The 27,823-nt window shown below is 30.7% G+C and overlaps 3 protein-coding genes and 1 pseudogene across 3 annotated transcripts; 2 read left to right on the forward strand and 2 right to left on the reverse strand.

Annotated features, from left to right (window-relative positions):
• The first annotated feature begins 12,272 nt into the window (after positions 1 to 12,272).
• On the forward strand, positions 12,273 to 13,441 carry LOC126553841 (uncharacterized). Its single transcript, XM_050208953.1, has 5 exons — positions 12,273 to 12,458; positions 12,532 to 12,730; positions 12,808 to 12,957; positions 13,041 to 13,136; positions 13,296 to 13,441. The coding sequence occupies exons 1-5, from the start codon at positions 12,273 to 12,275 to the stop codon at positions 13,439 to 13,441; spliced, it is 777 nt and encodes a 258-aa protein (XP_050064910.1).
• A 340-nt stretch (positions 13,442 to 13,781) lies between these two features.
• On the reverse strand, positions 13,782 to 15,155 carry LOC126553842 (putative nuclease HARBI1). Its single transcript, XM_050208954.1, has 3 exons — positions 14,929 to 15,155; positions 14,562 to 14,848; positions 13,782 to 14,347 (listed from the first exon to the last, which is right to left on the reverse strand). Exons 1-3 carry the CDS (start codon positions 15,153 to 15,155, stop codon positions 13,782 to 13,784), a joined length of 1,080 nt encoding a protein of 359 aa, XP_050064911.1.
• A 6,546-nt stretch (positions 15,156 to 21,701) lies between these two features.
• LOC126553843 (uncharacterized) lies at positions 21,702 to 22,285 on the reverse strand. The gene is made up of 2 exons (XM_050208955.1): positions 22,047 to 22,285; positions 21,702 to 21,957 (listed from the first exon to the last, which is right to left on the reverse strand). Exons 1-2 carry the CDS (start codon positions 22,283 to 22,285, stop codon positions 21,702 to 21,704), a joined length of 495 nt encoding a protein of 164 aa, XP_050064912.1.
• A 604-nt stretch (positions 22,286 to 22,889) lies between these two features.
• On the forward strand, positions 22,890 to 26,418 carry LOC126553844 (uncharacterized; annotated as a pseudogene).
• Positions 26,419 to 27,823: the final 1,405 nt, after the last annotated feature.

The raw sequence follows: 27,823 nt of genomic DNA on the forward strand, positions 1-27,823 counted from the left end.
AGACAATGCCTTTGTGTTAAATGTAATTTTTTAATAACTAACTCATCATTTTTTCCAATTTTTTTTTCATAACTTATCATTTAAATTAGATTAAAATTTTAGATCAATTAAATTTAATGAAATCAACAACATATTTATTTACGTTTTTTTCTGCTATAAGTTTTAACTCATACACAAATTACAATGAAAATTATTCAGAAATTAAGATTAGAATAATGTGCAACAATCAACTTAATTATTAGGGATAACAATATCAAACTTAAATAATCGTTGAATAATTATTTTTAAAGTTACGGTCAAAAAACTGTAAATTGTGTGTTTTGCCATAAATTGGTCAATTTTAGACTTAGAAAGTTGGTTTGACTACCAAAATTCATTAAAAATTAGTAGAAAAATAATTGGTGGTTTAAATAGGTGGTTACCATTTAAGAAAAAAAAGTTGTACTGCGCATGCGCAAGCCTAATTAAGTTAAAAAAAATTCAAAGACCGGAAAAATGTGTATTTTTATGTTATAACAACCCACCAAAACACAGAATTTAAATCGCAATACTCTATGCAAATTTATTGAGTGTTCTCAGATAGCGTTTACACACTGTTATATCGATAGTTGGAGTAAATTAAATGAAACTCGTTTGCCATCAAAATCTGCATTTTATAATTCTTTAAAAGGTGAAGGAACTAATGATTATGATTATTTTCATGCTAAAAAAATATGCAAAGTATTTGAATTAAAATCTTTAGGCGAATGTATATAGTGACCTTTACTTGAAAACTAATGTTACTATATTAACGGATGTGTTTGACAATTTTAGAGATTTATGTTTATCTACTCTTAAACTGGATCCTGCTCATTATATGACTGCTCCAGGAAAAAAAAAATATGGTGAGGAAATTATAGTTCTTATACTATTAGTTCTTTATACTTGGATACAGATTCTATGATATATGCTATTCAATCACAACATTTTTTTGATGATATAAAATATAATTTATCACCCTTTTTTGATACATCAAATTATCCTAAAGATCATTATTGTTTTAGAGAAATTCATAAAAATCAGCCAGGTTATTTCAAAGATGAAATGGGACTATGGGAGGGGAAATTTTGAAAGAATTTGTTTAATTAAGACCGAAATTATACGCTTACAGAACTGTAGACGACGTTGAGGTAAAAAAAGTTAAAGGCATGAAAAAATATGTAATTAAAAAACATATACAATTTGATAATTATATAGAAATATTAAATGCATACATAAACCATATAAATGTTTATGATAATCAAACGCGTAGAGACATGAATTTTATTCAATCGAATAAACATGTCGTTCGTTCTAAGTGAATAAACTTGAGACAATATTAAAATATGTATTATTTGAGTTATTTAGTGATGATAAATAATAAATTTAAATTTTATTTATTTTCAAAATGTTTATTTAAAAATATCTGCTGATGATATCCATGAATTATGACTTGCATCGAAACCCATCCATTTAACAAGTATTTTGTCTTTACTTTTTTTTATAATACGCTCAATTAGAAAGGTCTTTGGAAAGACGGTTGATTTAATTTCTTGTTCTTAAAAACCACCTAGAATTATATTATTTGATTTATCCTTTAGTTGATAAGTTATCGTGTTTGCATGTAAAACTGTTGAAACTGTGAAAATTTCCGTTGTCCAATTACGTGTATATCCTTTACTAAATATATGTTTATATTTTGATATTCTTACCTTATCATTAGTTTTAAATTTTGGTTTATAAAATGTTTTATTATCTATTTGTTCATTTGATTTAATTTTACTTGTATTCATTCGAGCTTCGTAAGGTGTAAACCTAATTGTTCTATGTTTTGTATGATTATAATTATAAATAATTTTTGGTACCTATTGTATTATACTAATCCCATGTACCTGTTGCAGTAAAATGTTTATATATGTTATTTTTAAGCGTTCGTATAACACGTTCACCAATTGAACACTTGATAACGCTATACGTACTGTAATGTTTAATTTTATATTCCCTCATTAAATTTTGAAATTGATTATTATAAAATTCTGTTCCATTATCTATTTGTAACAATTTTGGATTAGCTTGTTTCAATATACTAAACATACCTTTTGTACATTCTTTATCTGTTTTATTTTTCAATGATTCTACCCATTCATATTTTTTGTATGTATCTATAACAACTAAAATATACTTACAACCAAGATTTTGTTTAGAATGAGATTGCATGTCCATTAAATCAGCTTGCCAAAGGTCGTCTTTAAATCGTGTTATTATACTACGTCTGGGGAATACTATTCATACAGGTCGATGTAGCTATGACATTAAACTATAATATTCCTTGTAGGCGCCCTCACTCGGGACTACCCGAAGGACCACTCGACATATCGAGAATAATATACAAATTGGGGGCATTAGCCATAACGTTTAAACGCCGTAAATGGCAATAGATAGGCAACCCTATGCCTTCGCCTGAATATTGGCAAGTCGGCAACCTAATGTCCACTGACCGAACGAACGGGAGAGAACGGGAGGGAATTTAGGAAAAGGGCAAGTTGATTATGGGGAGGGGGCTCGGTGGTCGGATCGATATGGTGCAATGATCACCGAGCTTACACAATTAGGGACAAGACTTAAATTACTGAAGTCTTGAGATGCTGACGAAGAGGTTGCTGATCTGGACGACCTGGGCGGCCTCCCACACACCACGGCGAGTGCTGGCGGTCTTACGCAGGAGATGAACAGCACGATGACCAGACGAAGGGATCGTAATCGACGAGTATGCGATGTATAGTGTACTAACCTTCAGTAGGAATCGAGGTAATGACATTCACACACGACAAATCGGTTGATGAAGAAGATCGCAACAAATAAAAAACTCCAATAATTTTACGCCTGAATGGCGAGACAAGTATAATGAAATTCGTGTCGCATTGACAACGAATGTAAATAATAAATACAACAATGTAATAGCAATAATTGCTGTTATGATTGCGCTTAATGCGACTTACAATACAAAAAAGCTCAGCAAAACTATGAGAGAAAAAAAACAATAGTAATAATAATAATAATTAGGGCGTTGGCCGCATAATAATAAAAACAATGATAAGAATAAATAATGATATAAAACAACAAATAATGATAATGGACAGCAACATCTGACCAATAACTTACATAGATAACATAATATACGACAACGATAATAAATGAACAAAACAATTATAATAATTCAACAAGTAACTATGGAGAGATGGATGAAAGAGAAGGGAAACGATTAAAAGGAAGAAGATAAGGAGACTGGTCGTCGTCGGGCATGGACACTTGGTTGCGCTAATTTATTGTTTGGCGCGAACACCTCTTCTAAAATAGAAATGATTTCATTATTTACACCAGTATTACCAGCAATTTGAGATGATGTTATAAGATTCAATCTAGTAACTAGTTGCGTTATGCACACCGAACTAGCAACACGTATGTTTCGCTTTCGCAGTTCGCGAAATAGTGCTGACTAAGTTATTACATATTTTTTGTTAATGTTTACAATGCAAACCACGGCCTGTCGGACGGATGGTAAGTTTTTTAAAAAACAAATATATTTTAAGTGGGTCACACTCAAACTGACCGAATTACACAATGCATGAAAATATGGACGTCGGTTCAAATACGCCGCAAAATATAATAGTTGATGCTAGTATTTGGACACAAATACAAAACGACAGCGTGACCTTGAAACATATAGTGACGGAATTGCGATTAAACAATGAGAAATTAAAACTTCAGATTTCTGAAATAAACGCTGGGAGCTCCAAAGAAATTTTAAGCCCGTCAAAAAAACCAATCAAAGTGACGAAAGAAGTAGCGAAAACTTCTGTAAAAATCCATGAACCGCCTCCAATAACAGTATGTGATGTAAATGATTTTAAACAATTAATGATTAATTTAAAACTCGAAGAAGCTGAAGGACACGAGCAACAAATGAAAACCTTGGCTAATGGTTAAATTAAGACACTAACAGGCGACGAACACCAGTTTCGACGAACTATAAAAGTATTAGAAGAGCAAAAAGTTGAGTATCACAGATACCAACCTAAAACAGAAAAAAAGTTTAGGGTGTTAATTCGTGGATGACATCCTGAAACTGACCCATGTGACATTAAAAGCAAATTATCCTATCCGAGCTAGGACATTTTGTACATAATGTTACAAACATTCAAATTAAAAAAAAAGTCGAACCTAACAAGTTTAATGATCGAACTATTGTGAGGATTCCATTATTCTTCGTAGATTTGGAGCCACAAGCAAACAACAAAGACATTTATGATATTAAAAATGTGTGCTATCATATAATAAAAGTGGAACCTCCAAGGAAAAATAAAGAAGTTCCACAATGCAAAAATTGCCAAACATTTGGTCACACTCAAAACTACTGTTTCAAAACATCAAAGTGTGTAAAATGTAGTGAAGGACACTCTTCACTAAATTGCTCTAAGTCTAAGAAATCAAAGGTGAATTGCGCAAACTGTGATGAAGGACATACTGCTATCTAGAAAGGATGCATCACTTATAAAAATGCAATAGAAAAAGCTCACCCTAAAAAAACTACAGCTATACAAAGAATACAACAAAAGCCTGCTAAACCAGTCACTCAAGAAGTTTCATTCACACAGATGCCTAGTTCTTCAAATGAAAATCAAAAGGTACCACTGATTCAAACCCTTACACAACAAAAAAAAAATGTACCATCGCTATCTGATGTTATGGCAGCATTAACAAAATTAAATGAGAGATTGGACAGTCTTGAAAATAGCCAGCCAAAAATCAAAACGTAAAAGAAAAAGAAATGAGTAGAACGCTTCGAATCATAACATGGAACGCTAACGGGCTTGTTCAACGAAAACAAGAACTCGAACATCTTATGAATGACGAAAAAATTGGCATACCTTTAATTTCAGAAACCCACTTCACAAGGTGGACCACTCTAAAATTACGTGGCTATCGAATATATACAACAGAACATCTAAGCAATCGCGCTGATGGAGAAACTGCAGTAATAATAAAAGAAACAATTAAACATTATGAACTAGATAAACATCCTCAAGAACATTTACAGGCAACTAGTGTCCATATAAATTACAGAAACTACGATCTAACTATCTTTGCTATTTATTGTCCACCAAGACATAAGGTAGATGATAAAAAGTTCTTCCAGACACTCGGTTGCAGATTCATTGCTGGAGGAGATTATTATGCAAAACACACCTTTTGGGGATCGAGATTGATTACCACCAAAGGGCTGGAATTGTTTAAAGCAGCGAATACAATTAAAGTACAATTAATTTCAACTAGAAAACCAACATACTGGCCGACTGACCCAAATAAATTACCTGATCTTATTGACTTTTACATAATGAAAGGAATTTCATCAAATTATACGGAAGTTGAAGGACTATTAGAACTTACATTAGATCACATACCTGTGCTTCTCTCACAAAATTCTGATGTGATAGCGAAACAAAAAAAAATGTCTGTAACAAACAAAAAACAAAATGAGACCTATTCAGAAATACCGTGAAGAAAACATAATGCTTTCAACTCAATTAAGAACAATAGCAGATATTAAAATTGCAGTAAAAAAAATAACCAACGACATTGTTAGTGCGGCGAAAATAGCAACTCCGATAGCTATTAATGGTAATTATAAGTTTACTTACCCACTAGAAATAAGAAAACTAGTCCACCGAAAACGTCGAGCGAGACGAACATGGCATAGTACACGAAACCCAACTGATAAAATGGAATGGATTCGAGTTAGCAAAATTCTTCATGACAAAATCAATGAAATGAAAAATGAAACGTTCAAATCATACTTGAGTGGTCTCACTGTGACGGATAATACCGATTATTCATTATGGAAAGCCACAAGACTAATGAAGAGGCCCCGTGTACAGATACCCCCCCTCTGTAAGGAAGACGGCACCTGAGCACGCAGTGAACAAGAAAAAGCCGAAATATACGCTTGGCATCTTGAACATGTATTTATGCCAAACACGATTGATTCTGAGCACAACATTTTTCAATGCCAACCACTTAATACAGAACGTGAAAAAATCAAATATTTCTCGCCGTTGGAAATTGCTAAAGAAATAGATAACAACTTAAACCCAAAAAAATCACCAGGCTATGATGAAATTAGTCCAAAAATACTGAAAGAACTTCCAAAGAAGGCTATCATTCATCTTACACACATATACAACGCCATTTTGAGTACGAAATACATTCCAGAACAATGGAAACGGGCACAAGTTATCATGTTGCTCAAACCAGGAAAACCACCTGAAAATGTCGCATCATACCGACCGATATCACTCCTTCAAAACTAATCTAAACTTTTAGAAAAACTTCTGCTTAAACGCCTAAAACCGATTATAGAGGGAAAAAATCGTATACCAGAACATCAGTTTGGATTTCGCAACAAACATTCAACAATCGATCAAATACATCGAGTTACTAATGTAATTAGTAAAGCTCTCGAAGAAAAAAAATACTGCTGTGGAGTATTCCTTGATGTGGCCCAGGCTTTTGACAAAGTCTGGAACAAAGGATTCTTTATCAAACTGCGTGAGCAGCTGCCACATACCCAGTGTGCACTTCTTGAATCATACTTGACCGATCATCAATTTCGAGTCATACACGAAGAAGCGATAACCGAATGGAAAGATATATCAGCTGGAGTACCACAAGGTAGTGTTTTAGAACCTATCCTGTACCTACTCTATACAACATGTAATAGTCTGCTCACTGCAACTGATGTCTTACAGAGGTCAATCGACAATATCTTTGCCTGGACAAGACGTTGGAAAATTAAGATCAATGGCGATAAATCGGTGCACGTTAGCTTTACGTTACACAAAACCGAAAATATCCAAATAGTACTGAATCAATCACCAATCCCACAAAAAGATTCAGCAAAATATCTTGGAATGAACCTTGACTCTCGTCTAAACTGGAAACACCACGTCCGTCAGAAAAAAATTCAGATTAAAAAAAAAATGCAAAAACTTTATTAATTAGTCGGACCTCACTCCGATTTAACCATCGAAAACAAACATCTACTGTATGTAGCAATTATAAAACCGATCTGGATGTATGGCATTCAATTGTAGGGTTGTGCCAGTAAGTCTAACATCGATGTAATACATCGCTGTCAAAACATTGCCCTTCAGACCATCACTGTAGCTTACCGGTTCGAAAGAAACAACGCAATTCACCGTGATATGATGGTGCCTACAGGTTTGCTCGCAAACACGAGACGAGGCTAGATCACCATGTCAATCCATTGACCATTCAACTATTAGATAACTCCAAGGATATCCGACGTTTTAAGTGTCTGAAACCATACGACTTAGATTAAGGCAGGAGGCACTTCATTGGAAGTGACTCCATCAACGTGTAATATATATATATATAATTTATATACCTATAGTATGTAAAATATGTATATTATAGTGTATATAGTGTATAAAATTTGGCGGGTGAGAAATTAAAAATATTTAACTTTCCTTACCCCCTATTATATAAGGGCCACCCTAGTGTATATATTGTATATATTTTATACATTGTATAATTGTCAAACATATTTATAAAGACCTTTGGGTCGTTTAAATAATAAAGCCCTAGGGCATTAATAATAATAATAAAAAAAAAATCTAGTAGGTAACTACTTCATTTGGATCATCATAATACACTTACTGTGTTTGAGGTATTACATCTTTATATAAACCTATTAATCTTAGTTGTTGGTGATAAACCAAATTTAAATAGCTCAGAAACTCAGAACTATTCATTGAAAAAGAAAAATCAAATGAATCATCAATAACGTTTCTTCGTTTAGCGCTTGAACTAGATAAAAAGTTATCAAATTGTTTTAAATTTAACTCGGAAGGAGTTTTAACTTTCGTACTATTAATTTTTAATATTTCTGCGTTTAATTGCTTTTCCTCAGCTTTTATTCGTTCATAAAGAGGTTTTACAATGTTCATCCATTTGAAATAACCTGAGGTTTTTAGTTTCCCATCTGCTTTTAAATAAACTTTAGTTACTTTTAATATATTATAATATGATGCAATATATTCCATAGTCATATTTTTTGGGACTTTTTCACATAATTAAGACCAAAGTCCTTTAGTGCAAGGATAGTAATTATCAAGCAAGTGTAAGTTACCATGATTGAAAGTAACAGGGATATTTGATATTTTAAGTTGATCGTTAACCACATCGTAATGCATGCCATAGGATTTATCATAAATTCATAACGTTGTGATTTAGGAGTTGAAATTAAAAAAATTGTTGAGCGATGAACTAAGTACACTATCGCTATCTTCATCACTAGTGTACAGTGGTACACGGTTTCTTTTTTATTAGTATTGTTGGAAATATGGGAAGTGTTTTTTTCTGACAGTGTACTCAATGGTTCGAGTAAAGGTTTAAATGTTTCTCGAAAATAGTTATCAGAATCTATATCACCGCGCTTCATATCCATTATTTTACGTTAGATATATTTTTTTTTTTTTGATGTCACCAAATTGTCTAACAAAACATTATCTTTATTCATTGTAAATAATAAACTTATTATAACTGTTTCGTTTGACTTTAAACAATACTATGTAGATGACATCAGTTCTACAACTGTATTTATATCATTATTTTATTTTAATGAATGTATGAAAACCACATCTATAACTACCTTCATTCATTTTACGTGTTTTATCGATAACCATAAATCCATAATCATTATGACTCCAACATAAATGAGAAATTGTCCGAATTTCTAAAAAATCCATATCTGCTGATGAATGGTCATTAAATAAATGACGTAAATTCTTATCATCTTGTTTCAAAATTATTAAAAAGTTTGAGTTATCTCTTATTAACTGTTTTGGTATTTAAGAATATATTTATGCTAAATAAAATACAGAACTAGCACCTGAATGTCTACAAATTGAGAATTATTCCCTGATTACAGATTGCGGATCACAAATCACGTCATCAAATATTATAATAGAATTTTTCTTAGTTAAGTTTGATTTTATAACTTGATCAGCACTTGTAAAAATGAATAAATTTGCACCTTTTACATCATCTATTATTTCTTTTAATAAAACATATTTTTCTTGATTTGAAGTCTTAGAGTATAAATATTTATTCTCAAATCTTAATCCATTTTTATGAATGATTAAGTTATACATTATATTTGTTTTACCTGAACCACTAAGACCAACTATAATTGCACGTATAGTATCAGGTAATAATGGACCGTGTCATGAAGGTTTTTTTATAATTTGAACATCTACGTTTAAAATATCTAATTTATCTTTCTGTTTAATAAAATCCATTTTCTTATACATACTCTAGAATTTTAAAATTGTTATCATTTATAGATGACGTGTACAACCTACAAGTGGAAATCAAATAAGACTGGTAAAGGTTTAGTGAACTTCCTTATAAATAGTCTTCCATTTGAAGCCCATGTTCCGAAATATCAATATTGAGCACCTGGTACGAAATTAAAGAGAGGTTAGATCAGAGAGGATAGACAAAAAGCTGATGAATTGTTAGAACTTCGTGCTTGGGAAAGATTTAAAGCAAAAGATACACCTAGAAAAGAGAAAATTGTTACGTACGCAGTAACAAACATAATGAAAGCTAAAAATAAAATAGGTACGGGTTGTAAAAGTAAACGAGAACGTATTCTAAAAAATGGGATACGAGCTGCGATAAAAAAAAAAAGGTTAAGAAAATGTATAGAGGTAAAAAACTGATTTTAACATAGGGTCAGTCAGGAGTTGCGATTCCCTTAATACTTATTTTGCATGATTATCGGCACTTGATAGTTTAATGTCAGGTAGAGTTAGTGTATATAATGCAATTCAAATTTCAAAAAGAAAGAAAGGTGGTGGATTAGATTTAAAAAAGTAGGCAAGTGAGTACCGCTCTGCTGTACATTAGGTGCCGTATGGATCATTATTATATATTATAGGAGTGTTAAATTTGAATCCAATGATAGTTATCATTGTATACGAAAAACGATTCTGAACGAAGATGATTTGTCAGCCTAGGATATAATTTCTAGTGGTTGGTAAAAAAGGTGGTTTAAAAAAACCAGCTTATATTAAAAAATATTTTGAAAATTAAATCACGTAAAGAAAACGCGAATCTTAATAACTGGTAAAATTTTCAAGTATCTACGACTTATACTTTTTGAATAATAACAAATATTTAAAATCGTTTGAGGATAAATCGTTATCGTTACGCTATTTCGTTAAAATTTAAAATTCAAACGCACTTAAAATTTTTCCTATAATGATGCTTCGAGTTTTCTCTATAGATACTTGAAGGTAAACTTATGGAAAACTTAGTGTTGTATTTTTAATCCTTAGTTATAAACACAAAAAATTTTATGATTTTTCAACTTCAAATATTTCGCAAATATTCATAATTTTGACGAATTTTCGTCAAAATTTGAACTTCAAATGCTAATAAAAAAAAATTGTGCCTATGTATTCTTATAATTCTTTAATCACTATAAGAATAACATATGAGGAACTTTGTATTAAATTTTCAAGTATTTTGATAGGGCCAAAAAAATTTTATCGACACTTCAAAAATATTTTTTCAGAAAAATTGAAAATTTCAGTTGTCTATAAATAGCTCAAAAAAAGTCAAAATATTTTGAAAATTAAATCACGTAAAGAAAACGCGAATCTTAATAACTGGTAAAATTTTCAAGTATCTACGACTTATACTTTTTGAATAATAACAAATATCAAAAATCGTTTGAGGCTAAACTGTTATTTAACGCGGTTTTTGTAAAAATTTAAATTTCAAACACTCATAAAAATTTTTTGTCTGAATCCGGTAGAGTTTTTTTTACAGATATTTGAAGAAAAATGTATGGAGAACCTTGTACCAAATTTTCAAAACTTAATTATAAAAGAAAAAAATTTTATGATTTTTCAACTTCAAAATTACTTGCAAATTTTCGCGTTTTCGACAGATTTCGTAAAAATTTGAACTAAAAACGCTTATAAAAAAAAATTGTGACTAACGATTTTTAATTTTTTTTAGCTACATTAAAAACAACTCATAAGGAACCTTGTATTAAATTTTCAAAACTTTTTGGTCATCCAAAAATTTTTTATCGACACTTTAAAAAAAATTTCTCAAAAAATTCGAAAATTTCAGTGGTCTATAAATAACTCAAAAAAAGTCAAAATTTTTTGAAAATTTAACTATATACGGATACCACTGACATTAACATTTGGTGAAAATTTCAAGTATTTTCAGTGATTAGTTTTTGAATTACAACCATAAAAAAAATCGATTTGGTCGAAAACTGGTTTTGCGTAAAAATTCCCGTTTTTCCGTCATTTTTTTTTGGTTTTTCTCGATTTTTTTGAAAACTGTTGGAAAATGTTAGCTTTTTACCTCTATAATGCACCAAGGATATTCACTTTTACATCGGAAACCACCCCCATTGTTTGAAATTGGAGCATTATTTCGACTAGTTATGCTGTACACAGACACAAAAAAAAAAAAAAAAAAAAAAAAAAAAAAACATACATCATTGTAAAATCAATACATTCTTCACTCCGTTCAGAATCTAAAATAAAGGATCAAGAAAAAAACTGATGAAAACGCAATCTAACATACCACTTACATCTAGAGACATTATAAAATACGTTGTAAAGTTTAATATCAGTCATTTCCGAGGAGTCTTTTCGCGTAACGACTTACCTAAAAAACCACCAACAATTGAATGTGGTATTTTAAACTTAGACGTATCTTCAGGTGACGGAAGTCATTGGGTAGCGTTTTATAAAATTAAAGATAAAGTTGTATAATTTGATAGCTCCGGTGATTTACCTCCGCCGATTGAATTATAAAAATATTTTAAGGCCCGGTTTTTCAATCACCAAACTATTCGTTAAATAACTATTCGTTGAATAAACCTATTCAGCAAATAAACTTCCAAATAAAACAAAAAAATTATGACAACTGTTTTTCAATTTAAATTTATTATCCGAATAGTTATTCGGAGAATAAAACTAATCAGTAGATAATAATGATAATATGTATTAGGAGTTGTGCATTGTGGAACAAGTTGAAGAGTTCTGATCCATTGTAATTGGTTGAAATATCTCATCAGTGATAAGACAATATTATCAAAGAAAAATCTGTATATTTTTATTATAAACAATAAACTCATTATGTCGTCAAATAAAAGAAATAGGGCAACTAACTTTTCCTTTGAGGAAAAAGAACTATTATTAAAATATGCAATTGAAAATAAATCTGTACTGGAAAATAAAGTGTCCAACTCTGTGTCCTGGAAGGACAAAAACCAGTGCTGGTTAAAAATTAGTGAAGCATACAATTCAACCACATCAGGCTGTGTAAGTTCTAAATAAAAATTTAATAATCTTCAATAAATATTAATTAGATATACATTTTTTTTATAAATAACAGCCCAGAGATGCTACAAGCTTGAGATTAAAATATGAAGGATTGAAAAGATTATTGAGAGGAAGTAAAAGTAATTTATTTAAGACTGGAGGTGGCCCTCATGAAAATGATTATACTTGCTCAAGTGAATTAGAAAAACAATTATACAACATAATACAATTGTCGGTTGAAGGGTTGCCTTCAAAATTCGATAGTGATGCTGGTCAGTCACTTTTTATTGCCAAAATATTTTTATAATATGTATTATATAATTTAATAATTATTAAATTGACTTTTAAGTAGTTAACATAAGTAATATTGATGAAGAACATGAAGTTGAAAATGAAATAATAGATGAATCTGCTGTTGATATGTTTGCTCAATATGATTTTGTTTTTGATAACAATAATGAAGATCTTTCAACTATTATAGTTGACCAGTCAGATAAAGGTATTTTAATTTCTTATAAAGTTAACTATATTAAATGTTAAACAATATTAAATGTTACTTATTAAAATCTCATCTGATTTGAGGTATGGAAAAAGAACCAACTGTTGAAAAGAATTGGGCTCCAATTGATTCTACAAAATTATTAAAATCAACTGGAAAGCATCAAAAACTTAATACGAGTAAATACTAAAGCTTTAAAATGAAAAAAAAAATTAGTTTTTAATATAGCATTATTAACCTATATTGTTGTAATGAATAATTTAAACTTTCAGCTGGTAATTTAAAAAGAAAAAACCATTCACAAGCTTCAGTGAGTGAAAAGTTTACATTGTTGGCAGAAAAAAAAATGGAATTAATTGAAATGCAAAAATCAATGTTGACAATAGAATTAGAATTTCTAAAAAACAAACATGCTCTTGAATTACAATTATTGGAATTGGACGTATCATTAAAAAAGCAAAAGTTGGATAATGACAGGAAATAATAGAAATAGTTTATTGTTGTTTATTTAAATTTAAATGTAAATATTGTTTAAAATCCTGATGAGATTACCAGGTAAAAGTGATAAATTTATTTTAAAACATAAAAGTTACTACTAATACTAAGTACCTATTAGTTGTAAGTTGTTATAAATATATGTTCTTCATTTATTATTTTGTTTTATTATATATGTTTATTTTAATTTTGTTTTAAATTTAAAAATTATAACACATATATTAAAGATAAAAATATTGTTAAGAACTATTAATTTTTAAATTATACATTGTTAATTTGGTTTTTACTGAATACAATTTTACACAGTGAAGTTACATTTTTAACAGTAACTACAAATGTGCAAAGTAATCAACCACTAATTGTTGTCTTGCATTTCCTTCTTCGATCACTTCTTCTATTATATTTATATTTTCATTTTCTGGTAAAAATAAATCTAACAATTCTGGTGGATCTAGATCATTGTTGTCACAAGCAATGTTGTGTAAAACACAGCAAGCAACAATAACTGCCTGAGTTGTTTCTAACTTTAACCGTAATCCTAAAGATAATACTGGAAATCTGCGTTTTAGAACTCCATATGACCTTTCTACAGGATTTCTAGTTCTTATAATTGATTCGTTGTACAGCTGTTCAATGCGATTTTGAGGATTAATGAAAGGTGTGACAATGTGACGAGAATTAGCATAACCACTGTCTGCTACAATCAAACCATTTCCCCATTTGCCACTGATTAATTGGGTATATACCTTTGATTTTTTAAATATTGTTTGATCATGGCAAGACCCGGGCCAACGAGCTACAATATCCATAATTTTTAAGTTAGGACAAGCAATAGTTTGGACATTTAATGAAAAATATCCTTTTCTATTTCTGAAGTATTCAGCATTATCTCCACCTATATAAACATTTCATTTTTATTTATTTATTATTTATATATTTTATATTTATTTATATACTTATTTTTAAATACCTATATACATTCAGTTCCACATTATTTTAAATTGCTTATTACTTATTAGGTAATAGAAGGGGAAAATATCAATTAATTTACAACACTCCCAAAACATATTATAAAAGATTGCCCTTATAATATACTAATATTTTATTACCTGGATTTTGTATTTTTACATGAGTGCAATCAATAGCACCAATAACTCTAGGGAATTTAGCGATATCATAAAAACGGTTCTGTAATGTATTTATTTCTAATTCTGTGTCTGGCATTTTTATGAACCGTGGCAGCAGTCTTGCTAATGCAACACTGACATCACGAACAATTAATGATGATGTAGTTTTGCTTACTCCCAAAAAATCTCCAGCAGTTATTAGAAAATTTCCAGTAGCATAAAATCGTAGAGTTAAAAGCAGTTTGTTTATGGATGTTACGGCATGATTTCTAAAATAATTTTAACATTTACAAATTACAGAATACAACATTTGATATACCAATTATTTTATTATTGTATAGATAATCACCTATATGATTGTGAAGATATTTGCTCATTTATATATCCTAAAACTTCAATAACTACTTCTTTGGAGATTCTAAATCTAACTTTAAAGTCTTGATCATCCCAAAACTCCATATGGTTAATTCGTACACGAATTGTGTACGTACGTCGTTGATAATTTAAAAACTCAACAATTTCAACATCGTCATCTTCGATAATGTCTAATACCGGCAATACCAATAATTCCATCATCGTAATTAGGTATAAAGAATTTTAACGAACACGGGACAAAAGAAAAGACACAACGAATTTAAATAATATTATTGAATACTCAAATATATTCTTTCTTGATATTAGATATCAATTTTTGGTAGTTATTAGTCAAATAAGTTCTTATTCGGTAGAAAAAGTACCAAATAAATTATTGGTGATTTATTCTCCAAATAAGACTTATTTCAATATTGAAAAACCGGAAAAATACAAATTTTTGTTATTCGGCAAATAACTTGAGTTATTCGACGAATAAATCAGATTGAAAAACCGGGCCTAAAGGAAACAAAATTATATATAACTATTCAAACTATCAAGATTTTAATTCATTTAATTGTGGTCATTTATGTCTTGATTTTTTACAATGTATGAATCAATCACATTAAGTTTAACTAGGAATGAGACCATATTATCTTAAAATTATTTCCCATCCGTAAACGTTTATGATGACTCTCAAATAGCTTTGTTATGTTTACAGACGTTCAATTCATTTCCAAATATAAATTCATCTAATAACAAATTTGCGATACAAGTAATAGATGATAATAATAATGAAGAAAATATATGTTTTATTACACTAAAAACGGGGTATTATGAAATTAAAGATATCAATCGTGAAGTTATGGAACAAGTAAAATCCTATAACGAAGAAAATGATACAAATTTAACATTTGATATTTCAGTTGATCCTAATGATTTTGGATCGTACATAAAATGTAATGGTAAAATTATGTTTAAGATTATTAATGGAATAGCGCCTTTATTAGGGTTTGAAATGTGGACCACAATTTTTTTTTAACCAACATAATATTATTTATTTTTATTATAAATTATAAGTTTATTATTACATATTATTAGCTATTTATAATAGTTAATAATATTTATTTATTTTTATAACAATAATTATCTTATCCGAGGCAAATTAAATAATTTCCCTATCTACATCATTAACATACCTTGTTATTATGAGTTCCTCTCATAATAATCCAATAAGTCCAAAGTATAAAAGCAACAATGAAAAGAAAACGGTATCCCCGTTAAAAATATCTATAAAATCTAAACCAAAATTAAATCAAACGAGTATTAACTCCCCAATCGAATCTTCAGACAATGAAAACGAATGGCAAATATCTTCTCATCCAAAACGTCCTTCTCAATCTCCTGGATTGTCACCCAACCCAAAAATATCAAATCAGCAAAATAATTCTCAAAATATATACGAACAACACGAAAACAAGATTAAACAATACTTCAAATGATAACAAAATGGCGGTCGATAACGACGTTATCAATATAAAAGCTCCGCCACCAATTTTTATTAAATCAATTATTAATAACTAACAAGCTTTTTGCGAAGAAATTAGTAACCTACAAGCTCCACCCTTGGAATTCTCGTGTAAAACTACATCAAACAGCTTAAAACTCAACACATCAAATCCCAACTCTTATAGAACGGTAATAAAGTACCTCAAACAAAAAAATGTAAATTTCTATACATTCCAACTTCATGATGATAAACCTTATCGTGTAGTTATAAGAAATCTCCACCCCACCACAGCAGTTGACTTTATCAAAGAAGATTTGAGGAACCATGGGTTCTTAACTCGGAATATAACAAATGTACTTCATTACCAATCCAAAGCTCTTTTACCACTATTTTTTGTCAACCTCGAACCAGCCATCAACAATAAAGATATTTTTGAATTACAATATATTTGTTACACAAAAATCAAAGTCGAAGCTCCTAAACCAAAAAAGCAAATACCTCAATGTATGAACTGCCAAGATTATGACCATACGCGTTCTTACTGTCACAGCACACCTAGATGCGTTCGTTGTGGTAATCATCACAGTTCAACCACTTGTACGAAAAGCAAGGACTTTCCAGCAAAATGCGCTCTTTGCTTCGGCGATCATCCAGCAAACTATCGGGGATTTCCAGCTCTCAAAAATATTCAAACCCATTGCAACTATCACTCCAAAGTAAACATTAATCACCGTCTCAACAACAACAACAAATTCTACGAAAATAACACTAATGTAAATACCCACCCCAGTCCAAACAGTGCCTCAGAAAATAAAAGCATCCCTATTACTACTAATTTATCCTATGCTCAGGCAACTCAAAATAAAAACCATTCTGCAAATAATAATCAACCGCAATAAGATCCTACTACCTCACTAACTGCCCAACTTACATCATTTATAAATTACATAAAAACATTAATCACCCCTCTCATAACACTTCTTACAAAAGTAATTGACACAGTATTAGAAAAAAAATGACTTCAAACTCAACAAATCATGCCTCTTCCTTATCAATTTTCCTATGGAACGTCAATGGATTATAACAACATTCCAATGAACTTTTTTACCTTCTTCACCATAAAAACATTGATATTGCCCTTATAACTGAGACCCACCTATCCACTACTTCCAATATTAGCTTCAATGGTTACTCAATTATTAGGGCTGATCACCCTGATAGAACTTCCCATGGTGGTGCTGCAATAATTATAACATCCTCACTTTTTTATAACGAAATGCCTAGCACAAATGAATCATACCTACAAGCTGCTAATATCAAAATTAAAATAAATAACTTCAATATCACAATATCTTCAGCCTACTTCCCTCCAAACCAACCCATTTCCGAACCTAAAATTCTTTCTTTTTTCCATAGCCTAGGTAACTTTCTTATAATAGGTGGTGATTTTAATGCCAAACATTCTCAATGGGGCAGTAGATACACTAATACAAGAGGCAGGCTATTCCATACATCAATTCTAAAACATAAATTATCATTCATCTCCCCTGATGAACCAACTTACTGGCCATCACATGCAAATAGATCCCCTGACATTCTTGACTTTTTTATCACACGGTTACCAAATAGTTTAAGCAAATTTATAACAAACCTCAACCACCTATCAAGCGATCATTCTCCTGTTTTATAAACTTTAGACGCCAAAATTGCCTCTACCACTACAAACCCGTTTCTCTCATCCGGCCCTGTAGACTGGAATCTTTTTCAAGTTAAATTAGACGAATCTTAATCTTCATCCCTAAACACTCCTTTAAAATGCCCTCTCGATATCGACCTAGCAATCTCCAAATTAACAAAAACTATCCATAATGCAGTTTCTCATTCTTCCTTGACCACCCAAAAAAAAAAACCAATCTAAATCCCACATCTCGCTCCCCTCATACTTAGTCAACCTTATTAAAGCCAAACGTCGTGCTCGATCCTTGTGGCAACGATCGAAATACCCAGAACACAAAACTGCCTACAATCATCTATCAAACGATCTTAAAACTCAATTAGCGAAATATAGATCTGAACAATTTAGTCAATACCTAAGCACTCTGTCTCCTAATAACGGCTCCCTCTAGAAAATAACAAAAAAGCTAATGAATCAAAGTGAAAATATTTCTCCTCTAGAACGTCCCGACAAATCATTAGCCATCACTGATTTAGAGGAAGAAAATCTCTTTGGAGCCCACTTATTTTCAACTTTCTCTCCTCATCCTGAAATAATCCCTAGCCCTGACCACACTGACCTAGTAAACTCATTCTTGTCTTCTCCCTTACCCATGTCCCTTCCTGCCAATCCGATTTCTCCATCCGAAATCGTAACAGTCATTCAAAAGCTTCGGCCTAACAAAGCTCCTGGTCATGACCAAATCACAAATAAAATAGCAAAGTATTTATCTAAAAAGTCAATTTTGTTCCTTACCCATATATATAATTCTATGCTACGCTTGTCGTACTTCCCCACAACCTGGAAGCACTCAGTTATTATCATGATCTCAAAACCAAACAAGCCTAAACACCTCACAAGTTCTTATCGCCCAATCAGCTTACTACCTACATTTGCCAAACTTTTCGAAAAACTAATTTTACATAGAATCTCGCCACTAATTGACCAACAAAATATTTTACCTAAATCTCAGTTTGGAGTTCGTCGTAAACATAATACAACTCAACAAATCCACAGAATCTTAGATAAAATTTCATCCTCTTTCGAGTCAAAAAAATTTTGCCCTGCGGTTTCCTCGAGATATCACAGGCCTTTGATCGCGTTTGGCATGATGGTCTCCTTTTCAAACTTAAGCACTTTCTCCCTTCACTTTACTTTCTTTTAATTTAATCCTATCTTGATAACCGATCCTTTTCAGTACGCCACAAAAGTAAACTTTCTACTATCCAAAAAATTAAGGCAGGTGTTCCTCAGGGTAGTGATCTCTCTCTTATACTTTATAATATCTACACCTCTGATATGCCCACTTCCAATCAAACCCCCCTCGCCACATTTGCTGACGACACAGCTATATTTGCTTCAAATAATGACTCAGACACCGCTTCACACAACTTACAATTGCACTTAAATTTAATTGAGTCTTGGGCTAATAACTGGAAAATTAAAATTAATGACAAAAAATCCGCTCAGGTAAATTTTTCCCTTAAGAAAAAAGAATGTCCCTCACTCAAATTTAATAACAAACAAATTCCTCTTCATCAATCAACTAAATACCTAGGTATCACTCTAGACAAAAGGCTAACCTGGGCAAATCATACAAAAAATAAACATTAACAACTTAACTCCCGCCTCCATTTACTCCGACCTCTTCTAAAATCAAAAATAAATCTCAAAAATAAAATATTAATTTACAAATCTATCATAAGACCAATTTGGACCTATGGTATTCAAATATGGGGCCCAGCGAAACCAACTAACATCCGTCCCATCCAAGCCTTTCAATCCATCTCATTAAGATTCTTAACCGGTGCTCCATGGTATATCACAAATTCAGCTCTCCATAACGACTTAAAACTTCCATCAGTTAATGAACTTGCTAAAAGCTACTATAAAAAATTTCATTCCAAATTAATTAACCATTCTAACCCCTTTATCAAAAACATGTCTTCCCTCACACTACCTCTTAATATTCCTCGAAGGTAAAAAAGAAATTGGGCTAGAGACCTTCTAATCTAAATATATAAAAAAAAAAAAAAAAGTAAAATAATAAAATAATTCAATGCCCGAACTCAAATTTTCTGAGGTTCTGTCACTGGACAGTCTCCTCTTCATGTGCTACATGTCTTTTTAAATCACTCATCATTGTTACTTATTGTTTTATGTGTAAACAGATTGTAATATATTTTAAATAAAAAAATAAAATGGTTAACTGCTATATTTCCTTTGATTTTTGGTACTGCAGAAACACGAGTAAGTTAATTTATTGATTTTATTATTTTAATATCGTCTACTGTTGTGTGTACCCGAGCTTTGCATTCATTTTTATTTCGGCAACGCCAAAAATGACGTTTCCATCACTACTTAATGCATAAAATAAATACATATAACCATTGTTCACTAAAACATCTCGTTCTTTCGTGGATTCAATTAATTTTGGCATTATAAATAAATATTAATTAATTAAATACATAATTTAATAAAACTCACTACTTGTATAAAAAAATTAAATATATATAAAAACTCACTATTTGTGTGAAATATGTATGCTGTCTATACGGCAGACAAGAAACGACAATGGGTATAAATCATTCAAAACGTCAACTGGTTAATTTTAACTTAAGTTAAAACCCATAGGGCACGAGAACAGCATACTAGCATAGTAATATAAACTTATCATTAAATTCCAACAATACGTATACAATAAATACTATTAAAAAATAAAAATATATTTATAATGGTAAATTAATTAATATAATAACCTGAGACATTTACACCAAAACGGCTTCACGCCAAAATGTTCCATTTCGGATCTAGGTCTATGAATTAAGATCTTATTTATAAAATACAATTAATAAGATCATATAATTATAATTATTCTAATAGTCGGACATAGGTAACATCTTCTTCGTCAAATTGAAGTTTGCTTAAAAGTATAATGCTGTTATTCCCAGTTAAGATTTTGTCAAATCTCCACATACCTACACTGTATATTCATGAACACAATAGCATAAATTCAATATTTCAATAAATAGTATTTTAAAACATAAAACTCAAAATAATTAGGCATTTAATGTAGTGGCTAGTGGAAATTGCATATGAATTAGTTACAGCAGCAATGTTTCTCAAATTTGAACATACACTATTATTTACATTTGTAATTAAAGTAAACAATGTTTTAAATTGCACGCTCAATTTTTAATTTATACTCTGTTCCATGAGAGATTGTACTCGTTTCGCGCAGCGCTGAACCCCAATTACTCCCACTCTTTACCGTCCGGCGGCGCACAACATCGGTTATACACATCAATAATATTAATCACATCGTATATACAGCGTACTGTTGTATTTATCATTACGCAAAAAGTTAAATTTTTTTGTTATAGTTATACAGATATTTTTTTTATATAAATTAATAATAAACAAATACCATCAAAACGAATTTACGTGTGTATTTTAAAGAAATAAATGCAATACAATATAATATTTAAAGAATCAATTATTATTTATGATATTGATTTTAATTCTTAAATATTAATTATTTTTAATTTCAATCTGAGGAATCAGTACTTGTTTCTCCTGTGATGGTTAGAACATGTTGAGATGTTGGAGCTAGTTCATCAAGCATTTCATCGGTAATGGACTCAATATCCCACATTTTATCCTCTTCGCTAATTGTATGTTTTGTAAAATTGGCCCACATTTCCGGAGTAACTCGTTGAACTCCATCGATCAGCAATTGACGTTTATCGTTTAATTTGAATGTAATATTATTCTGCTTCACATGATTTTTACCACCGACCATGCTAATTCAATAGGGTTCAACTCACAATGGTACGGTGGCAAACGCAGAACAATTTTATTACTTTCCATTGCTTTTTCGTCAATGACGTACTTTTCAGTGGTTCGAATCTCTTTGACCTTTTGCATTAATTCTAGTTTCACCATTTTCGTGTCAACTACAACATTTTTATCCTCCAACCATTGAATGATTTTATGTTTCTGCCAAGCCATTGTTGGCGCGGGATCCAGCTTGACCGAATGGTACGACGCATTATCCATTTCAATTATGGAATTATCGTCCAACAGAGGTAAAATTCCACAAAACCATTCATAAAAGGAATCGCCGTTCATTTCGTCGTAGTAGTTTGCTGTATTTTTTTTGATTCAAAACACAGTAGACCACCCTCGACGAAATCGTTTGATGAACCTATGTGTACCACAATCAATCGTTTCCCTTTACCTGTTGGATTTTTGGGTCCTGTAGTCAGTCCTTTCAAAAAAGCATCTCGACTCGATGTTACGGTTTTGTCGACCCACACTTTGTTTGCACACTCACCTGCATTGACCCACGTCTCATCGTGATAATAAATTGTTCAACCTTCTCTTCTATAGAGCCTTATATTTTTAATGAAATTCCTGCGCCACATTATAAGATCTCTTTATGTTAGTGCACTATTACGCTGTCTTTTAGTGAATTCAAAATTTAAATTTCCCAACAGCCGATATAGTTACAGTTACAGTTATAGTTACAGATCAGTTACAGTTCAGCCTTTAAACTATAAACACGTTACTTCTTCATCACCGTTTTGCTTATCAATGTGTTTGTTGCGTTTATTGTATTAGATTCAATCGTTGTTAATTTAATTTTCTTTATAAAAATTCTTATTTTTTCTCTAAAATGCAAAATGAAGAAGTTTCCGTAAAGCTTGATTCAATATTAAAATCAATTAACGATATGAAAATTACTCAAAATAAATTAATTAACTCCGTGAACTTAATCCGCGATCAAAAAAAAAAAAACAAGACAAGCAGTTCGGAGATATTGAGTGTAAGTTGGATAGTTTATCTAAGAAATTTGAAGACTTTTTCAATGAAAATAAATTATTGGTAAATAAAATTAATAATATTGAGTCTCTATCTTAGAAGCAAGATCCTCCAATATTGCTTCTGAAGAAACTTATTCTGAAATTAGTGATCGACAAGCTCGAAGTCGAAATGTAATCTGTTTTAATGTACCTGAAAATCTTTCTCACTCTGTTTCCAATGAAACGCAGTCTATTCTTGAAATATTTCAGCAAATTGGTATTCATGAAATTATTCCATCAAATATATTTCGACTTGGAAAGGTCTCAAATCAGTGTCGTCCTATTAGAATTACATTACAAAACCAGCATGATGTTTTTACTGTATTAAAAAACAAAAATAAATTAAGTCACTGTGACATTTAACCCTTTATTGACCAACCATAAAAAAAATATGAATTTTCAAATTTTTTTTACCAAATATCTTTTTTTATACTTACTTAAGAGAGAAAAAAATTTTTTTTTTTTTTTTTTTCAAAACCCAAATTTGACTTACGATGGTGGTACTACTGAGTACCGTCGGTCAAATTCACAATTTTAACATGGTACTTATAAGTACCGTTGGGCCCTATCTATAGTACATTTTATGTATTGTTCTTACCTGAGGTTATATTTTGAGTTTAAAAATACATTTCTAAACATTTTAATAAATTTAAAAACAGGTCTATCGTTATAATAATTACATTTATTGACATTTTTAAAAGCATACGTCATGGAAAAAAAATTATTCATTACAGTTTATGTCATGGTATTCAGCAAAACAAATTTTCTTGTCATTACAACATAAGAAAACGTTACACGTTAAACATTTTGAGAACGGTCTTGATTGTAGTTGATATTTAAATGAAAATAATTCACATCGACCACGACTTTTAGTGAATTTTGGCCAATGAATTCCTCGATTATGCAACCTGACGTCTTTAGAAACTGATAGCTGTTTTCCTCTTCTTTTTTTCGGTACTTCAGTGTTGTTTGTATTCTTACGTTTTTGAAATAAATGTGCTCGAGACGGAGTAATAACTTCTTTTTCAGATAAAAGGCCTTGTACAACTTGACGCCGAAATACCAAAAGTGGTATTTTTCCATGCCGTTCCTTATAAATTACGAATGCGTTTATAAACATTATATCTAGAATACCCCAAAATAATCTGTGCCACCATTTTTTCGACTTCCGATCTACTCCGTACGACATGCGCAATTGATCTGCGTGATCTACGCCACCCATAAAACGATTATAGTCTTTTACAACTTGCGGACATATGATATTATTTTTTTCCCCAGTTTTGTTTTTACGTAAAACTGTTGTTACCTCAGATCCATGATAATTTGATGCAAAATGAACAGTTTTTGTGTCTTTCCACTTAAAAACGCTAATACCTAAATCAGATATGCGGTAGTCATAAGTTCCTCTTTTAGATTTTGTATCATCAGCCAATTTTGGTAAACCTTTACGATTTGGTCGAATAGTGCCATAAGCTAAACAACCTTCGACTTTAAGTTTTTCTAAAAGAGGAATAGACGTAAAATAATTGTCAAAAATGAAGCACCTATTTTTATTCCACTCACTTTTAGACAGTTGAAGTACGATTCTTTCTCCAAGCCCAAAATGTTTGAATTCGTCAGACACTTGTTCATCTTTACCTTGGTATATTTTAAATTTTTTTATATAACCATTCTGATCAGACATACACCATATTTTATATCCACGCTTTATCTGCTTCATAGGGTTGTATTGTTTCATACTACTTCTTCCCTTAAAAACTATCATAGACTCGTCTATTGATAGTTCCCTCGTGCCATAATATGATTTTGAAAATTTTTCAGTACAATAATCAATCAATGGATTAAGTTTAAAAAGTTTGTCTGTATTATTCGGAGGAATTAAAGTGTTGTCCTGGACATGTAAATTTGATAATATTAGATCAAACCTATTTCGTGGCATTGTATTAGAAATTAAATTGACACCAAGATCTGGACAAGTTGACCAATAGTCTTTCCAGCTAGGTAATTTATGGTAACCCATAAAAAAATTTATTCCAATAAAATTCAACATTTCGTGTCGTTTTACGTTCAGTATTTTACCTCTTTGAGTACCATATAAATTTGTTTGAAAAACAAGATGATCAAGAAAGCCGTCTAAAAGTTCAAGAAAAACCTATGTAGCCGTTTCACCATGAAAAAGTTCATCTACTGGTCCAGTTGGAAGGCAATAATTTGGTATATCAGTTGTTTTATTTTTTTTAGACCATTTTCGATTAGGTTCATAATATGATTCTTCAGTTTCGTCAACATTTGTAGTTATCGAGGAAGTTATAGAGTCCGAACTTGTATTTTTATTTTTTTTATTTTTCTGTAATAAGTTCTTTTTAATTTTTTTTACCGGGGGCAAAGAGTTAGTAGACGGGCCTGGAATCGGAGTCGCAGGTACATTTATAACGACTGGCTCTTGAGTTTCTACCGTGGGTAAATATGATTGTACGTCTGTATCCAAAACTACTAAATAGTCGTCGAAGGAATTATTTTCCATTGATTCGGCAACTTCATCAACATAGGGTAAACTAAAATCATTACCTGATTCGCAATCAATATTTTCGTCATCTGAGATCTCTTCATCTGTTAGCATGTTATTATCCAATGGAAATTCTTCATTCAGCCAGTTATGTATATTTTCTACTTCATTAATATTAGTCATATTTGTATGACAATATTAATGATCAAATTATAAAATAATAATATATCAAAACGACAAACACACGACGCACGCGAGTACGCGACAACAAACGCTACAGACACGAAAAAGTCGAAAACACGACGCGTCAGACGCGACGACACTTGCTGACCGACGGTACGCACAAGTCCAATTGATTATAATCGCATTATAAACATGAAATCTATATAAAAACATTTTAACCAAGTAATATAATTAATCTACACACACATGCTAACATAATTGCCGTTTTATAATTTCAGTACAACGACTATTGATGTATATAAACGATAATATTGTACGAGCAATCTGCCGATATCGATTTCAAGAAAACCCCATCCAAAAATAGTTGTTACGTAGTTATTAAATAGAATTATATCTTACTTTTTTTTTTCGATAGATATGGTGGTACTGTAGAGTACCGATGGGAAATAACGTACAAATTGTTTCATATTGATTTTAAATATATTTTAAAAGTGATGGTACTTATATGTACCGTCGGTCGACAAAGGGTTAAACAGATAAAATTTTCCACTGATCGAACTTTACTTCAGCGTAACTATTTCAAATCAATATTGGATGAATTGAATAATGGAAAATCTACTGGTGAAACTGATTTATTCATTAAATATGTTAATAATATGCCTACCGTGTCAAAAAATGGCAGGAATCGTGTGCAAATTCCAATAAGTTAACGTTCTATTATCAAAATATTCGCGGTATTAACACCAAACTGGCTGTTTTTACTCGTAATGTTAAATTGTACGATTATGATGTTATTATCTTAACGGAAACTTGGCTACACAAAGAAACTAATGATAACGAACTCGGTCTATTACCATACTATTCAATTTATCGTTGTGATAGAGGAAGTCTCATCGGCAATAATGTAAATGTTTCAGTCAGAGGAGGTGGTGTTCTAATTACGATCAAAAGTCATCTGCATTCCAGTCGTGTCCTAATTAAAAATAATAATATCGAACAATTATATGTAAAATTATCAATAGACTCATTAATATTATTAATTGGCGCTGTATATATACCACCTAAATCAGATATTAATGTTTATAATTCACATACAGATATTGTTAATAATTTATTAAGTCAATATTGTAATTCTAAAATTATTTTATTAGGAGATTATAATCTTCCTGGTCTACAATGGTCGGTTGTTAAGAACAATATTGTCCCTTACTCACTTAAATATACAAATTTAGAAACAAACGTATTAGGAAATTTTTCATATCTTAATCTTCAACAATTCAATACAATAAAAAATCGTAAGAATTCTATACTTGATTTAATTTTATCAAATTCAACCGATATTTTAGTTTCGTGTGAGACGGATACGTTATTACCAATCGATTATATGTATCACTCAGCTCTACTTATTACCTTCCCTATTGGTGTAAACCTTATTCCCCTACAATGTAATGAGTTTATATATAATTTTTTTCTATGTAATTTTAATGTTATTAAGTCACAGATAGTAACCATTTATTGGCCAGTAGTTTTTAAGGACCAATGTTTAAACACTGCTGTCTCTAGTTTCTATAATATCATTTTTGAAATTCTTGATAAAAATTGTACAAAAAAACAAGTATATATAAGTAAGTACCCAGTTTGGTTTAGCTCTATATTGAGGGATTTAATTTTTAAAAAAAAAATTGCTCACAAATTATATAAACAATCTCCTACTCAAATTAATTATAACATTTTTTCTAATCTTCGAGCTCAATGTAAATTTCAGTCCAAGGCGGATAATAGTATATATATAATAGATACACAAAACTCTTTATTATCAAATCCTAAACAATTTTGGAAATTTATTAGTAATAAACGTTCTAACAATTCACTACCAACTTCGATGACTTATGAAAACCAGTCTATATGTAGTAGTGAGGAAATAGTTCGTAGTTTTGCTCATTATTTTGCTAATGTCTAGGTCAGTTTAGGTATAATCACAACTATTCCAGATCCTTCTATATTTTCGTCGGCTTTTACCTCTGATTTAAACTTATTTTCTGTAGTCTTAAATATTACAGATGTTTTAAACGAACTTGATACAATTACTTATAAATCTAACCCGGGCCCAGATAT

Source organism: Aphis gossypii, unplaced genomic scaffold (assembly GCF_020184175.1).
Source record: "Aphis gossypii isolate Hap1 unplaced genomic scaffold, ASM2018417v2 Contig00341, whole genome shotgun sequence".
Classification (NCBI taxonomy): Eukaryota; Metazoa; Arthropoda; class Insecta; order Hemiptera; family Aphididae; genus Aphis; species Aphis gossypii.